We start from the raw sequence: 18074 nt of genomic DNA, 5'->3' as shown, positions 1-18074 counted from the left end.
TTGTTTAAATTGTTCTAAAATTACAAACAACATAAAAACCGAATGCGGAGTTTTAAAGGGTAGAATACAGGACAGTGGCCAAAAAAAAGGGTAGAATACAGGACCAAAACCAATTTTTTTCCCTATTATTTATTAAGAAAATAAAAGATATAAGTAAGGAATATTGGGCTAAGCATCGTTTGGGAGATTCAATACGATGACGTATTGACGCATGTAAAGCGTCCTTCTAATGTAATTACCTTAATATAATTCATGGAGCTTTGCAAATAACAGGGAATGCTAGTCCGCCACTTGGATGTTGAGTGAGAGAGACATCAGACATGGAAGAGTTAAGGAAACTAGAAGAGGTACAGAGAATGCTGACGTTTGTACAATCGCGAGGCATCACAACGACGTCGTCCCGTGACGACTGTAGTTGCTTCTGTGCTAAGCTCATCCTCCTCCTGGTAATCCTCAAATACTTACTTGAAAATTATAATTGAAGTCTTACTCTCAAGAATTTCATTTCACCTTTTTATTTTTAGATGGAAATGTTTCCATTTTTCATTTCCCCCCTATAAATTGGTTCTGTATGTATATATACAATTATTTTAATCTTAATTCATAGAAACAACTGTAAGGTATTTGATGCTTAGTTTATTATTACTATATAATATTTTTAAAATTTTTGAACTTTGGAAATGCTATGATGCCAAAGGTACAACCATGTGGAGAACTTGATTTGGAAAAAAAGTGCAGTTTGGTTTCTGAATATATGCCAAAGGTAAGCATGATATTGTTAGCTGGTAATCTGATTTTGTTCAACTTAATTTCATCTCAAATGGGTGTGCTTATCTCGCTTGTTTCATAGGTCTCTGCTACATTTCTTGAGGAAGCATCTGAATGGGTTTCTCCCCAAGGTAAAACATAAAAAAAAAAAAAAAAAAAAAAGGAAATGGAAAACCCTCAAAATGAGGTTAATTGTTGTTGCACAACATTCGTGATTTTTGTACTTCTTGTAGGCATTTATTTGATACTTAATTTATTTGGCGCGTCACGGGCGCACACTTGCACACACATAGGAAATGCCACATGTACAGAATTTTTGTATATTTTTGGAAACAATCTTGTAAAGCATTGTGTATATATATGTTAATATACTACCTTTTCCGTTGTCCTGATAGATACAATTTTTATACTTTTAATGGTTGTCTTTAGATTCCACAAAGTCGAAAGACAGTCTAAATTATCGAAGAAATTTGATAGGTTTGCGAGGTGTGCATACTAAACTTTATTTGGTGCTGGTTTGGGTATTGGCAAGATCTATTTTACACTTGCAAATGCATTTATGTTTTTGAAGAGGTGTAGTTGGGAAAGGGAAGCGTAGAATTGCTTGAAGAGGATTACCTTTGTGCTTGTGTTTGCATTTTTATGAGTGTTGCATGTGAATTGTGAACTTATTCTTGATTCATGTTCCGCCTAGGTTATGCTCTCTTATGACCTTTCTGTTTTCTTCTTGATGGCATTCTCAAAGAGCTTATTTGCCTCATTTTGTTTGGGCTTCTGTATACATTATGTACTAGGACATCATCCTTTTAATTTGATTTCAATGTAGGTTTTCTTTAAATAGATACATACATACATACAGCTTCACATATTTCTATTCATAAAATTTTAAAATATAGAATTAACTTTTGCTTTTTTACAGGCTACGAAGAAAATTCTTTTGAAAATGCTTTGCAGCTTGACTGTGGCCATAAGCCAGAGTCTGTTTCATTGCAAACTAATTTTGAAGAAATGGCTATGGTTGGACTGGACGCAATGCAACAAGCAAATTCTACCCTTGAGGATTTTGTAAGCATGCTTTGTTCTTGAACATAGATCTCATGTACAGGGCTACGTACTATCTCATGGTTGATTATTCATTAGTGAATACTGAATAGTAGGTTAAATGAATGATTTCTAAGCTGTGGAGAAAGAAATTTGCTTCCTGATATGTATTGCAATGATTTCTTAGCAGTTAAGCTGACATGTAAAAAGCTTACCAATTAGGTGAAATTTGATTTTTCATTTTTCTTATCATATTTTCTGGGGCATTTTGATGGCCCATGGAGAATGCAGATTATATGTATATCTGATAGCATTGAAATGAATCTTTTTCTTTTGTTTTAGTTTCTGAAAGTAAAGTAATCTAGAAATTTGATCAAAAACCTCATTTATAACCTTTTCTTTAAGTAAAAAACAATTATAGTACTCTTATAGTAAGACCAACTTTTGTATGAAGTTCTGTGGAAAATATAGTGGATTTATAAAATCCTCAGGGATGTTTTTTAAATATGTTTTACCATTTTTTTCCTTTACTCCTTTGCATTCATTGCCTCAAGAACAATAAGACCAAATTTCTTCTAAAGTTCATCCAGTAGCATATTTTACTATACTGTTGTTGTAATGTTGATGCTCAAGTGCTTGCAGTGGTTGTTACACTGATTGAAAGAAACCTCCAGTGTTCTGATTAAATAGTTTTTAGGCGCTCCCTTCAAAAAATTCAGCTAAACCAGTTAATCCTCAGTTCAGCATATTGTATTTCTTTCTAATTATGGTGCTATAGTACTGATACAGTAGTCAATTTCTGCAGAAAACTAAACTGGACAATAGATTCACTTTTTTGTGTTTTCGAATACAGTTGTGTGCTTCAGCCCAAAATTAAATATAGTTGTTTATCTGCTAGCAAATATTCTCATCATGAATGTGTGTCAACTATCAAATAACTTGATCAGGTGATATAATAATCATTCACCCATTTTTTCAGTGCAGATCTTATTTTATGTTTCATGGAATGGATATAAACAAACCACAATCAGTATTCCAATATCTGCCTATGCTTTCATTCACAGAAAGTTACATTTATCAGGTAGTGATCTACACAAATGACATTAAGTACAGTTCTTTTCTTTTTTCTTGTTTTTTTTTTTTAAAGGAGAAATGATGAATCATTGCAGTTCTCAGAACAGTTAATTATGGAATTTGTGGGAAGTCCTTGGGGAACTATTTCTATGTAGGAAACAGATACTGGATTACTGACTTTTTTTTGGGAAAAAATGAGCCTTGTGAGCCTGCATTTCTTCCCAATGGTACTTGCTAGTTGAAAACAAAAAAGATGGACCAAGTGGAAATTATCTTTAAGAAGTTGTAGCCATGATTGTGATAGTATAATGGTGTGATGTACAGAGTTGTCACCAATTGATCTCTTCTATGTATTTTTACCCTGTTGTCTGATTCTGTTACTAATCATGGTTCCTTGTTTTTTTTTTTTTTTTTTTTCGGTCAATTACTAATCATGGTTTCATTGTTACAGCTTGACAGGTTGAATGAGAAGACACTGCATGCACCAGGAAACGAAATGACCATTTTAGAAGAAGGAACTGAGGCGGTAATGCTAAGAATTTGGCAGCAATACAAAATTATTGTAACTAGGTTATTAACTTTTACTTAACCAATATCTTTTGCGATGCAGGAAGGTCAGTGGCTAACTGCTAGGTTTTCAAATGTGTTTAAAAGTGACCCATTTAGACCACTGGCATGTCTACTTGAATGTCATGGCCTTTTGACAAAGAGGTACAGTATCTTGCTTTCTGATTTTTATTCTTTTCTTGGGGGAAAATAAAGAACTTTGAAGTGATCTTGTTTGTTTCACTTTTGTTTATTGGATTTAGGATACAAGATGAATTTAAGTCTGGAGAAGAGTATTGGGCTCTGGAAAGAAAGCTTTGTTATGCACTGGTGAACAAAATGGAGGTATGTATATCATCCTGGGTTATTAATTTTCAAATATGGCTACTTTCAACATGTTTCTAGAAATGTTTGTCAGAACTATATATTTCTCGTTAAAAAACATAAATTGTATTTCTGTTGTATCTATTACATGTAGGTTATATAATGCTATGATGGGACAAGGGTTGTTGAACCCCTAATCAAGGGTAGGGGTAATGTAACAGGTCTACTCTTTTTCAAGGTAACAGCAGATAGGCCGCATATTCTAAATTCTAAAATGATTTAGAACAGGTCTCCTCATTTTAAAAACTAACATAGAGCAATTAGATGAAACTAAAAGGGGGAACCAAGTTATTGATCTTCTAGGGAGAATCAAAAAGCCCTTTGGAGACGAGAAATGATTTGATAACTCAGGATTCATTGTAGATACTCCATCGACCCTAAGAATTGTACTGATCTCTTAACAAATATAGAGGCTTTGCAAAGACTCTTAAATTTTGCGTGAACAAACAAGGCTCTATGACACCACTGATTTTTAAATCTATTTATCTTTTTTCCAGCTCTAAAGTACTAAAGCAATAACTTTTCCATTTCTCAGCCCCTACTAAGAAAAACAATATGTGAATCACTAGTTTTATGAGGTTAAATATCTGTTTCTTCTCTTAGCTTATTGCATTAATAAGATAGGCCTGATACATATAAACCTTGGATTGTCCTCTACAAAGAAATGTTCCAGGACTAGTTTTTAGTCTGACTTCATAAATGTATGAATACCGTAGTGGTTTTTGAGCATATCCTTTCGACTAATGGTAAGTTTGAGGGTGTTTATCCAACATTGATGATTTTGCATGTGAACCATAGGAGAAACACCGGGGTGTCTTTGTCAAAGGAATAATAACTGGAAAAAAATGTAGCTGAAAGGATATATTCTTCAATTGAAAATACTCAAAAATTTATTTTCATAATTCCTAGTGGGCTATTGGAAAAGGGAGGTATTCTATTTTCTAGAAATAATAATTGAGCTTTGAAAATAGAAGTATGGCGTAATATATAAACCATTCTTGAACTTTGACCCTTGTGCCTATATGGTCCCCAAACTTTCAATTTGATCGATATTCCCCCTGGGATAAAGGAAAATGAAGAGGAAAATGACTTGAATTTGACATTCAAGGCCAAAATAATTAACTAACAAATAAATTAATAAAATAAAAGCCAAAAACCAATTGAAAAAAGAAACGGAAAAAACTCTTGCCTGGATCCCATACCAACTCTACTCAACCCATCTGAAGATTCCAAACAGTCTCCATCACAGAAACTGCATGAAAACCCAGCCACCACACAGAAGCTTCACCAACTGTTCAAGCACAACCTCTATGATCAAATCACTTGCCCCTTTCTTTGACTCTAAGAGGACCATCAACTCCACCGCAACCCAACCTTCTGCACTCCACAGAATTCATCACATGATTCGTGAGCCTTTCTAAGTCCCAAACTCCTGCATCTTTTTGCCACCTCGTTCTTGCCACTGAAAAAGCCACTAACTTGATATAACTGCTTAACCTTTACCTTCTAATTTTAATGAATTTCAAGTATACTAGCTATTTCTTTTCTACTTGTAGAAACTTTTTTGTAGAGTTTTTCATTCAGTTTGAAGAATATCTAGCAGTGAGGCACTGGCATGCTCAATGTTTCTCTATAAAGATAGTGATAAAAATTTGCTACACAGATCTCTGTTGAAGATGTCATAAAGGCAATTCATCTGAAATCCTTTGATTATCGGGTGCTGAATCTTTTACTGTATCAGTTGAGAGGAGAAAAGGTATAGTAGCGTATGTGTATATATATATATATTTTCTGTATTTCTGTGTGTGTGTCTCGATTACATTGATTACAAATAAATTGTGTATATATATATATATATATATATATATTACAGATTCGATCAGGTGCGCACCAACGAACATGCGCACTTGTCACCGAGCGCTCGACAATGTCTTTTTAACACAGGCGAGCGCTGCAAGCAGCGCCGAGTTTTGAGGGTAAACCCCCATCTTTTCACCTCATCCCCTCCTAGGGTATAGAATGAGCTTGATGGAGGCGTTATATTAGGGTTTAGCTTCATGATTTTCGCCTGTTATAAAAAAACTTCACCGAGCGCTCAATGGTGCATTCACATGTTCGCTCATCCGTACCTAATCGAATTTGTATATATATATATATATTTCATTCTTCTGGTGAATCAAATTGTTGTATGGAAGCTTTTCTCCATATTGAGGTGTAAGATCATAGAACTTGGTTTGTTTTTTGATAAATAGACAAATTGATGTTGTCAAGATATATGATATGGTGGTGTGGCCAATTTAGTAGGATGTTCCTGAGGCTCTGTTTGTTTTGACGGGTTTTGCACAAATGTGTTTTCCATAAGAGAAACTAAATGAAAGTCTGTGTTGGTAAAGCATACTGAAGAGAAAAGACGTATTTTAGTCCCAATCATCACAGTCAATTGACCAAAATAAAAAATAAAAATAAAAATAAAATAAGGAATAAATTGTTGTTATTTCATTTTCAATGGTATAGCTGTTCTCAAAGTGTTATAAAATCTCCCTAAGCACTTCTTGTGCCAATATTTACTGGAATTTTGCCAAATTAATTAATGTTTTCCGTCTAGTTGAATTTGAAGGTGATATAGCTCATTTTTTGTTTCAAGTATATTTACACAAGTATATTTCATTTGGTTAATTGTGTTCTCCTTTGAAGCGGTTATTAAGGTTAATGAGTTGCATATGGAATTTCTATCAGTCTCAGAATTCCTAGTTGAGGTAGCTGATGATCTGTGAGTACTTTTCTTTCTTTCTTTATTTGTTTCTTTTTTTTAGTCAAATGCTCTAATTACATATTATAGTTTTTTAGTGGTCACTATTTCACCTTTTAATTGTAATTAATGCTTGACTTCTTTCGCATTTGTAACTACCAAGTAGGAATATTGTCTTCTTGAGTTTTGGAAACTTGTGGATGATGACATGGTTGCATGTGGTTCTATGTGCTTTGCTATTGTACATCTACCTTTATCTGCTATTATGGCAACAACTAATGCTATTATTTTTTCATTTATAAAATTGTGTTGCAAGGACATCATCAGTATCATTTGCTATTGAGTTGACATGATGATGTTGTAGGTTTGACTATGAGGTGAGTTCTTTAATTGCAAAGTTTATAACTGTCGACTATCTTGCCCCATTTTAATTTGCCCATTTCTTATTAAAAAATATTGGTTCCTCGTGCAGGAGGATGTATTAGAAAATAATTTCAATTTATTGCGCATGTTTGTCAGAATATATGGAGCTTCTGCCCCAACTGTGTTGGTGAGTATGCCAGGCATTTCATATAAGCACAGCATCTTTTCTTCTTACCCCTGTTCATTTCATTCTTTTTTTTTTCTTTGGGGGGCGGGGGGTTGATAATAAACTTAAGAAAACAAGACCGTAGCTGCACTCCACCTGCACTAAGGCCCGGGGTTGGTCATTGATATTCTTGATTGAATTATATACTACTTATGACACTATCTGCTCCTTGGTTTTCCATTACATACAATTTGTTTTATATTCATTCAGGCAATTATGAGTTGAGAATAGATTGGTGGCCCTTGTTGTCCAGCCTACAAATTATTTAATGAAAGATGTAGATGTGATTTTAATACAAGTATGCACCAACATTTTCTTTGGTTTTGAACAGACCTATTGTATGCTTTGCACATTGTACTCATAGGTATCCAAAGTAACAGGTAGTAACTACCAAGAATTTGTGATTTGCAACAAACAGACATAAAACATAAGGGACAGCAGCCTTTAATGAATAAGATTTATTCTAGGAGACTTTGATAACAAATTAACAATAGTTAGGTTTATACAGTAGGCTCCTAGGCACAATGTTCTTGCTGTATTAATGAAACAGGCTTTATAGGTTAGATATATAGAAACATATGACAACTTCCATTTATTTTTTTATTGTTGGTGTTCTCTGGCGTGATGCTAAATGCCTAGACCTGTGGTGTGGAGTTCTATGAACTCAAAAATAGTCTGACTTCAATCCATGTTTTTCATTAAGTTGATTTTAGAGAAATCATTGTATATGCACTCTAACAAGTAACACACAACAACAGGCAAAATACATAACTGAGGCCGAAGAGAAGTACAACAATGTACTGAAAACGTTGGATCCTCAGCTGTCCTTGAATTACCAGAGAAGATGTGTGGAAGCCACTGAAGAGGGTAACTTCGCCACCCTCAAATTTTACAGCATGTGAGACTAGATCCTCTTTTCTTTTCCCCCAGGTTTCATTGATGTTTCTGGAATTTGAAATTTTTAGGAGGGAATATGTCTGGACATCCTCTCGGATCATGGAGTATACCGCCTCTAATACTAGATGAGGAATTTTATCAATCCAGTCTGTTAGATCCGAATTGAGCAGTTGTAGCTTGGATTTAAATAGTTGGAGTTTGGTTTGAACAGGTTTTTCATTGTTCTGTTATACAAAACTTGCTTTCTTGTTTCCGTGCTTTATTTCTCTTTTCCTACCCCTACTATGATGTTGCTACCTACCTGGTTATGTCTCAAACAAATTCTCCCTCACAATTAAATGTTGGTCACATTTTCTTTTATGACCACAATTAAGTGCCTCTTGCTCACATACTTTTTTGTAGATATTGCAACAAAATTTGATTTGGTAGGATAAATCAAATAACTGCATATACTAGCATGCTTAAACACATGCTGGAAATAGGGCTCTTAAATCTTATGACCATTTATGGCCATTTGGTTCAAGTTTTGGAGAAATTATTCTGTATAACCGCTATATTGACATGTGGTATAACCAGTCTATTTATTATAATATGAGTGAGTGTTATGAATATTATACCCTATTAATATAAACACATCGTCCAGTAATACCCTTATACGTTGAATTGGTTATACTACGTGACGGTATATCGGTTATATCCTATAATTTTTTCAAGTTTTAAAGGTCTAGAAATAAAAAATTAATTCTATTCCCACGTTGGTAAATGCATGGATGAGAAATAGTTTCATGTCTCGTGAGAATCACGAGAATCTGATGCACCCAAAAGGAGGGAAAATGAATCCCTCCTAGTGTAGGTTTTGTTTTTCCTTCAGTAAAACATTTATTACATTTTTTTGGACAAATATACCCTCTCTCTAATATCTGAAAATATCAATGATTATACCTTTATTTATAACATACCTTTATATAATCCTTCATTCATTATATATATATATAATAAATGAGGATATAATTGAAAAACTTAACAAATTTTATTTCCTATTCTTTTACAAACCAAACATTGGGAACAAGAAAAAAAAAAAAATTCCTAGTTTACTTTCCCAGTATTATTAAACATAACAATGAAAATCTTACATTTCATTTCCTTTAGAAAATGCATCTCAATTCCGCAAACCAAAGGGGCTCTTATTGTTTGGTAATTTGGTAGACATCTTATATGATACTCATTTTGCAACATAAGTGGCAGTCAGCAGCTATATATTCTTATACATTAAACAAAAATAAAACCCTCTTCCTTTTCCTTTTACAAAAATTCAAAGAAACAGCATTAATGTCCACCAAACAGCCTCGTTGACTTGTTTACCAGCTTGACAAAATTTTTGATGGAATTGTCATACCAAGTCATCAATTCTTATGCTGGTGTGTTGAGTCTAATTATTCAAAAGTACAATGATTTGTCCCTTTTTTTTTAATAAAATAATAAAATATAAGACTTTCAACTAAAAAGCCTATAATCTATACTTTACCCACTAAAAAATCATACGAAAGATTTTCACACTTAAGGACAAAGAAAATGTGCCGAGCGCCTGCATTGAAATAGCACTTTTTTGCATATTGTTAAGTGCAATTACACTTGTATATATATCTCTATAAAAAAACTCAAAATTCTAAATATTAACCTCATGAATTTCTTAAAACATACTAAATCATACCTAAACACACTAAAATAAAACCCACCAAAAAAGTTATAATCTAATCCCATACTTCTAATATGCCATAAAGATGGTTTACCGTGCAATCAATACAAAGAAACGAAGCCTTATAATCTATAATGGATACAAAGCCTCACAATTTTCACTTACATTTGATATACATACAACAGAGTACAACATAGTTATACAGAAACATAAACATACAAAGTTTCACGCGGAATAAATAATACTGGCTGCTAAGTAGTAGGAAAAACAAAATTTCTTACAAAGGGGTGGAACCTCTAACCTCCATAGGGAATTCCATCAAACACTTGCGGAAAAAGAGTTCAAGGAGACAGCGGCCAATCGAACACAGCATTATCAGGATAAAAACCATCATAGAACATCATTTCTAGGTCTTCCATACTTTGGTCTTCCCAAGCCTCATCGAACATCTGTTCGTCATAATCATCATCACTGGCCACAAAGTCCCAAGCTAAGTAGCCACTAGGAGAAAGTGACAAACTGGAACTATCATCCCAGTGTTCATTGGCTGAACCTGGTCCAACCACCTTCAGCCCTGAGAATTTCTTGACAAACTTTTCATCAAGTTTTACACTATAGCACCCTCGCACATCTAATAACTGGAGCTCAGGGCAGTTCAGGAGAATCTGAAGCACACTTTCTGTGCCAATACGCATAAAGAGTATCTCAAGGTGCTTGATTTTTGGCATTGTGGCTGCTATTGCAAGGGCCTCGTCATCTTGCGAGACCTTGTCAAGTAACTCCCATCCACACATATTTCTCTGCAACTTTGTTAGACGCTTACAGTGCTTCCCTATTGCCTCAAGGGCAGGGCCTCCAATAGTTTTGCAGTAGCTTAAATCCAAGAAAGTTATGGTAGTGAGCCTTGCAGCAACCTGTTCCACTATCGAATCACTTATTTTACTTCTTGGCAGCTGCAATGTCTGAAGAGATTTGGCACTAGCAAACAGAATCTTTTTTAAAAAAGAAAATATATATGAAGAGAAATTATAACCAAATAAACACTAAATAAACACTAGCACACATATACACAGGGATACCTCAATATTACATCAGAACTCAAGCACCTTTAGAAAGCCTTCTCATACAGTTTGACACTCAAAAAAAAAAGCATCACTTCTTACACATCACACACTACCTCTCTCATACAGTACACAAGAATGGTGCATCAACTCCTATATATATAATACATACAATTCTCTAGAGTGGACATAAAGTTTGCGGACATCATTGTTGTGGAGACGATTATCGGTTACACACACACACACACAATTCTCTAGAGTGGACATAAAGTCTGCAGACATCATTGTTGAGGTCAATTATCTGTCCACTCTAGAAAATTAACACACACACACACACATATATGAGGAGGTCAATTATCTGTCCACCTTTATCCGAATACAGATAAGTTGGAAATGCTAAACCTACACCCAACTCTTACATAATTTTTTACTCCATCATGTGCCTATTTATGTAGCACGCTATGCATATCACTCACACTCAACACATGCATATGTTACACGTACCATGAAACTGGATACAAAACCATGTGGTATGCCACATCATGAAGTAAATTAAATCAATAAGAGCCCATTTGGATTGAATGACTTCAAAGAAAGGATTTGGATTTGACAATTGGGCTAGACTAGTTAAAAAACTATAAACACATAATATTTGAAATGGATTTGAAATTACTATATATAATGACTCATTTCAAATCCATGTGTTCTCTTTTTCTTTCATACAAATATAAGCATTTATGTATGTAATAGTCTAATCAAGCCTATTTAACCACATAAAATTAACTAATTCCATATATTTGAAATCACTCCTCGCATATGAACCCTGAAAGAATTCTAGGAGAGTGATGATGACCAATTTTTCTAGCACGTGTAATCCCTACCATACTCAACAAGGGGGCTGGGCTAATGCTGGTAATGTAATGTGGTGTTGTTGTACTTACTGATCAGCGATAAAGGAAAGACTCTGGTCATTGGGAAGTTCAGCAACACAGAGCTTGCGGAGCGAACCAGAGCTTCTTATGATGAGCATTTGAAGCATGCGTTTTATGGTCTCAGGTGACTTACAATCGCTCCATTTCACAATGTCTATCTCCTGCCAGCAATAAGGCCCTGTCACTGCTCTTTCCCACGACTTGCAGACAATTGGGATTACAGTGAGTCTCTCTTTGAGTGATAGTTTCCTAAATATCAGCCCAAGTGCATCAGGTATCAGCTCATCCCAAAGCCGGAACTCATGGTCCTCCTCCATTTTAGTTTCCTTCTTGCAAGAAATTAAAGCAGAAAGCTACTTTAAAAGAACTAACAAAACCCAAATCTTTTCATACATCCAAGGAACAAACAAACAAAATTCGTGCACACTGATGAAAGAATTGCTAAGGTTAGACATACCCAACTTCATAAAAACTCAGAAAAATCTGTTGTCATAGCCCACATGGAATAGAAGAGGCAAAATAAGAAAATCCCAAAAAGCAATTACTAGAAAGAAGGTTTGCACAATTCATTCAACAATTACGCCTAAAATGGGTTCGGACAGAAAGTAACAGTATTAGAAAAGTAAAACAAATAAAACAAAAACAAAGAAAATAAAACGGGAAAATAAAAAGAAAAAGGAGAATAGAAGGATTTTACTAGCTATGGGATTTCATTGATCTGTAAAGGCACCAGTTGATCCGCCTGTGAGGACTGAGATGAAGAAGGGTTTATGTGTCTCTGAGAGAGATGCTTACAGCTAGAATGAAGCAGAGGTAGAGAGTTTATTGAGTGTTTGAGAAACACAAAAAGAAAGAAGAAAAAGGAGATCAGATGGTTACCAGAAAAAAGAGGTGACGAAAGAGAAGCGTGAAACACGACTACAGAAGACGGGTAAATAATTGATGTTATTTGATGTACAATAATTAATTTCTAAAAAACCAGGCCTATTTGGAAATGCGAATTTTAGGCCCAAACCGTAGTCACATCTCTAAGTGAGCTAGCCACAATAAAATTGCTCTGACTTTTTTTTTTTCCCTAATAAGGACATCCTTGATCCTTATGTAATAAAAGTATTTATACATATATATGAATTTTATTCAGGTGTTGTGCGAACGTCCGTACTTGACCGAGCCTACATATATATATATATATACATATACATATATAGTAATGATCACTTGCTCACCATAGAGCAAGGAATTTCTCGCTCACCTAACCACCCGATTATCATAGAGCGGGAAATTTAATGATCGAGACTGTCCATTTTTTAGGTCCATCCTTAAGGGCTGTCCATGTAAAAAATCAGTCAAATCGATAATTGTTTGGTCTTCCAAACTTTGTAAACAAATATAGTTCGTCAGATAAGGTTGAAATGATGTTGACAATAATATACTGGCTAAACAGTTTCCAATTTGGCTGGTTTTTTGCAAAGGTGATCTTTGAATGATGTCCTAAATTATGGACAGTTCCGATCATTGAAATTCGTTGCTAGGTAGTTAGGTGAGCGGGGAAATCATCACTCTATGGTGAGCAAGTGATCATTTCTGTATATCTATTTGGCATAAATTCAATATAGACATTTAACTATATAGGTCATTTCAATCGGGTCCATGAACAAAAAAACATTTCAAATATATACCCAAACTAAGATCTAATTTGAAAAATAATTATCTGCTAGTTAAGTGCTTACGTGGCTTTACCGACTAGACTTTTTTAATGACATGGATGTTAAATTTTTTCTACGTGTACACAAAAATAATTAAAAAAAAAAAAAACATGTTAAGAAATTTCCACGTGACTATCTGCAGAGAGAGCATGGGAGTCGGGGAGAGAGAGAGAGAGATGGTGGTTTGGGTGGGTGATGGAAGGAATACTGCGCCACACGCACCAGAGAGGGCTGCAGAGAAGAGAGTTGCAGAGAGAGAGAGAGAGATGGTGATTTGGAGGTTGCACGGGTGGGTGAGGGAAGAAAAATGTGGGAGTATTAATTCATGTGGCGTCCATGTCATTGAAAACGTCTAGTCAGCAAACGCCACGTAGGTACTTAACTGACAAACGTCTATTTTTTGTTTATTCTTTAAGTTAAATTTTAATTTAAGTATATATTTAAAATATTTTTTTGTTTATAGACCCAATTGAAATTAGCTATATAATTAAGTGTCTATATTAAACTTTGTCATGTTATCATCAAACTATGAAAGCTTTTGAATGATATTCCCGAACATGAATAGAGGAGTAATCACTACAAGAAAACAGAGCAACCCCAACCTTTTTTTTCCTAGCTCTATTGCCCACTAAACAACCATTTAGAGTTGCACAATCAATTAGCAACTGTGGAGCAACACTTAAGCCAAACGATGTAGGGGTTGGGGTCGCTAAAGACTTTTTGCACCACCTATTTTGGTAAGGTGGCTGTGTAGTCTGATGTCTAACAGTGAGTTGACAGCCACAATAGAAACTAATGTGTTAGTCAGTGCTATTCTTAGGCTACACTTACAAATTAGTTGGGATATTGGTTTGAATAGGAGAGTTGGCAGCTACTGCAAAATGGAGTTGCTTAACAAATAAGGATTTCCAAATTGAAAATGGTTTTGTTTGTAACATCCATATGCATAGCATAATTAAAATTTGATTGGACCTAATGCAGCTTTGGACATGGTTTCCAAATGTGCTTCTTGCTAACCAATTAAAGAACAAGATAATAATGCAGTAATTCATACACAAGAAAACTCAGAAGTTGATCCAAAAGCAATTACATGTATATGACATAGAGATCATCCATTACAAAACACCTCTGGTGTTCCAAATGTGCTGCTGTACAATACACTTAAGCAGAAAACTACATCCTTATACTGATCTTTGTTCACCAACCTAAATTCACACCCCCCACCACATTCACAAAAACAAAATATCCACTTTACAGCATTATCATCCCCTTCAGTGTCATCCTCTTCTGGATCCCCTACACCAAGCTCAAGATCCTACTAGTAATGTAAAGCTCACATAACTACAAAATGAAATTTGTTGGATTGTACCACAAAAATATGAAAAAAAAAAAAATGAATGTGAGTACTTACAGTGAGCTTAGAAAGTCCTTAAATTCCTTTGAGGGTTTGCAGTTTATTTTGGGCAACCGATAACCATTCTATATTCACACATGACTTCAACCCCTGTTTTTTTAATAAGAACCAACACATATAATTATATAAACATTTTGTATTCAGTATAGTCACAAAATTCACAACACTAAGTCACTAACTTCTCAAATTGATTACCAACATTATATAAACAATTTGCATTCAGTATAATCAAACAATTCACCACACCTATATTCTCCAATTGCTTACACAATAATAAAGTAACTCGTGTAAGAGATAAACTATAACAGCTGAAAATTTATGTAACCAAACCCCAAATTGAACACACATGGCACTATAGAATGTATGGAAGAGACAATTAAATAGACTTGTTGTTGTAAGCATTTCACCATGGCACTAGTATGAACATAAAATGCATAAAGAAATATAAAGATAAAAACAAAATAAAATGAATAAATGTTTTATTAAGAGTGAATGAAAGTGAGTGTGTAAATGAAACCTACTTAGTTCTCGAATTGTTCAAAATTTTCTTCCTCAATTATATGTCATAACTCAATTGACCCAAGAGTCTATCAATGTATTACTATAAACAGTCATAACCATCAATGGTATACAAGGGTCACATCAATAATAAATTCAACAAAGAAAGTGAAATTTACATTTACACTTGCGAAAAAAAACTTACAATTTCTGTACAAGTCTTCGAAGATCCAAGTTAGATGATCCAGAGGATCGGGTTGAGGTAAAAGCTTAAAAGTCATGTTAACCATAAAAAGAAACATAGCAAAGCCAATATAGGTCTGCAATATGGTAATTGAATTAAAAGAGTAAGTCACCCCTACAAAAGAAACTAAAAGGAAGAAACAAAACTTGTCTAATGGTATAGACTTACAAGGAAAGCAACCTGGTTATGTGCCCATGTGAGAGAATTGCCCCTGTGAGATTGTGTATGCATAGGCTAGTAATCAATCACTCAACATCAAAATAAATAAATGAATATTCTATGGATAGAAAAAAAAAATTACAAAACACAGTAGTATGATCATAGAATTTTGTCTTTCAATTACAAGTATTCCATGTTGCATAACTAACCAAGTTCAGCAGGGATGTACCTATTTTACAAGTGAAAATACTTTATGTTATAAAGGAAGTGAAAGTTGTTTTAGCGTATTTGCTGTACACACACGTCTATAGAGAAAAACTGATAAAAGCTCAAATGTCTCTATTTCTAAAAGAGCAATCCACTATTTCCTTCCTTTTTCTCGTAAACAAATAAAGATATGAAGCAACATAAAAAAATAAATAAATAAATAAAAGTAAAAATAAAGCAAGAAAAACATAGAGAGAAATACTGGGCTCGTCTGCAAAGAAGCACAATTAATTAAATTGAAATTAGCAAATTTTCTACTTGAATTCATAAATAAAGAAGCATCATTGCAAATCCATAATGAGAAGGCTAGCAGTACATACATGCATGAAGCTGAAAGAGCTCCTGCAGAAGGACAAATGGTATATCTTGTGGTTTAGCCCTTACCTAATTTCACAAATGTAGGGCTTAATTGAGTGAAAATTCTCCTCATTTGGGCGGCTCAGTATTTGATCCACCAACACTTTCAACACAAATGAACCCGAAGCTGGCAAAATTTGCAGAGTCCTCCGAGTACCTGACAAGTATTATGTTGATACAATTAGAGGGTGTTGGAGACTAGTCCGCGTACACACACCCACACAAACAACAAGAAAGCAACTAAAAATGGATTTCAAAAGGTTGTTGCCATGACTGGACAAGAACTGTACTTGAAGTGAAGAAGTTCAGGATTTTAAACAGAGGAATTTTTGGAATGGGCCATGGCCCATGACTCGACCTCGACAGCGTTTGTTCGATCTCGCTTCCATAGATCTGCACTGCCTTCATAGCTCACCCCGCCTCCAAAGATAAGCCCTAGCCTCCATAGATCTGATCTCGGTTCTATAGGTTTGCCCTAGTCTCCATAGATTTGCCCCATCTCCACCGCCTCCATAGATCTGCAACTTCACAAACCACGTTGGTTTGGCCTCCATAGATCTGGCTTCACAAATCCATGACCGAAATGAGCAGAATGGGGAATATAAAGAGGGAAAGTGAAAATTGAAACCCATGGGTTTCAATTTGATGGAGGTTGGAGGACGTGCGCAGCCATACTGTTTTCGTCGGTGTAGGCTACAACCATTTGGAGATAGGTGACTGCAACAGCGTGGGATTATCAATTTTCTATTACCTTCCCCTTAAGAGATATCTGAATAAGTGAGTGAGCTTGCAACTTTGGGGGTTTTTGTTGCAGAAGATAATTAAAACGAATAAAGCAATACCATTCCAAGTTAGTTACTTAATAAGCAATGGTTTAGGGGTTGCGTTAGGCAGACAAAGTATTAACAGTGAATTTTGACAAAAAAAAACAACAATAGCAATGGTTTCCAGATTAGTTTATAAAAAGGGTGACCTTTGCTAAGATTTTTTGTAGTGAATCTTATCGATCTTATGTATGCAGTATGCATGCATGATTCCTCATGCTTGATCTCTGCCTTATATATTAATTACCATCTTGAAGAACTGGGTACAGGGTACCACGTTGGTGCGCCCCATACCAAATGACATATGATAATATGATATGGCATGCAGCATTCAGAGTTTCTGATTCCCATGTATTACACAGTGCATGCCGTGGTCCAATTCCTTTCAGAGTTTCACACAAAAGTAATTAATGGTGAAGTGGTCTGACCAATTATTTATGATGACAAATATGGAGAAAGAGGTTGGGTTGGGGACTTGGGGGGTCCACTTACCATAACTTGAGTAGGCAGTCATCGGTCATTCATCTCAGTAACCAAACTTAATTATTGAAATTATAACCTATAAATTCGGTCATTCAAATTTATCTGTTTCAGTTTTGATTTCAACACGTCTTGCTAACTTTTTTGAAAGGAAAAATTTTCAAATTAGACACATATTTTGTAGTTAATTTTATTTCAGGATACATATTTAAAGTTGTATTAATAAAAAATACTAATTAATAATTTGTATTATGTGAGACATTTCGTTATTTTTGTTATAGTTTTCTTTTAAAAAAAAATCACGTGAATTTTTTTTTTTGAGTTAAAATTGTCATGTATTATTAAAAAAATAAATTTAAAACTAAAAATAAAAAATCTTAAAACTATT

General features: G+C 34.5%; 2 protein-coding genes across 7 annotated transcripts; one reads left to right on the top strand and one right to left on the bottom strand.

Annotated features, from left to right (window-relative positions):
• Positions 1-303: 303 nt before the first annotated feature.
• LOC147284077 (ATP synthase subunit B) lies at positions 304-8408 on the top strand. 3 transcript variants are annotated; one of them, XM_086243643.1, is made up of 14 exons: positions 304-446; positions 698-763; positions 851-899; positions 1688-1833; positions 2789-2890; positions 3335-3409; positions 3494-3594; positions 3693-3774; positions 5477-5569; positions 6519-6583; positions 6927-6939; positions 7035-7112; positions 7910-8018; positions 8117-8408. In XM_086243643.1, the coding sequence occupies exons 1-14, from the start codon at positions 321-323 to the stop codon at positions 8212-8214; spliced, it is 1203 nt and encodes a 400-aa protein (XP_086099769.1). In that variant the 5' UTR covers positions 304-320; the 3' UTR covers positions 8215-8408. The 3 variants fall into 3 exon arrangements, with proteins under 3 accessions (XP_086099769.1, XP_086099772.1, XP_086099770.1); XM_086243646.1 differs by lacking the exon at positions 2789-2890; XM_086243644.1 differs by lacking the exon at positions 6927-6939 and having other exon boundaries at positions 7082-7112.
• A 1473-nt stretch (positions 8409-9881) lies between these two features.
• Positions 9882-12662, bottom strand: LOC147284076 (F-box protein FBW2-like). 4 transcript variants are annotated; one of them, XM_086243957.1, is made up of 4 exons: positions 12617-12662; positions 12435-12534; positions 11747-12063; positions 9882-10722 (listed from the first exon to the last, which is right to left on the bottom strand). In XM_086243957.1, the coding sequence occupies exons 3-4, from the start codon at positions 12052-12054 to the stop codon at positions 10086-10088; spliced, it is 945 nt and encodes a 314-aa protein (XP_086100083.1). In that variant the 5' UTR covers positions 12055-12063; positions 12435-12534; positions 12617-12662; the 3' UTR covers positions 9882-10085. The 4 variants fall into 4 exon arrangements, with proteins under 4 accessions (XP_086100083.1, XP_086100084.1, XP_086100082.1 ...); XM_086243958.1 differs by having other exon boundaries at positions 11747-12066; positions 12617-12659; XM_086243956.1 differs by having other exon boundaries at positions 11747-12066; positions 12435-12659.
• Positions 12663-18074: the final 5412 nt, after the last annotated feature.

The sequence above is a fragment of the Dryas octopetala genome, chromosome 5 (assembly GCF_963921425.1).
Source record: "Dryas octopetala chromosome 5, drDryOcto1.1, whole genome shotgun sequence".
Lineage (NCBI taxonomy): Eukaryota > Viridiplantae > Streptophyta > Magnoliopsida > Rosales > Rosaceae > Dryas > Dryas octopetala.
Note: the sequence above shows the minus strand (reverse complement) of the source record. Positions and strands in the feature narration are given on the sequence as shown.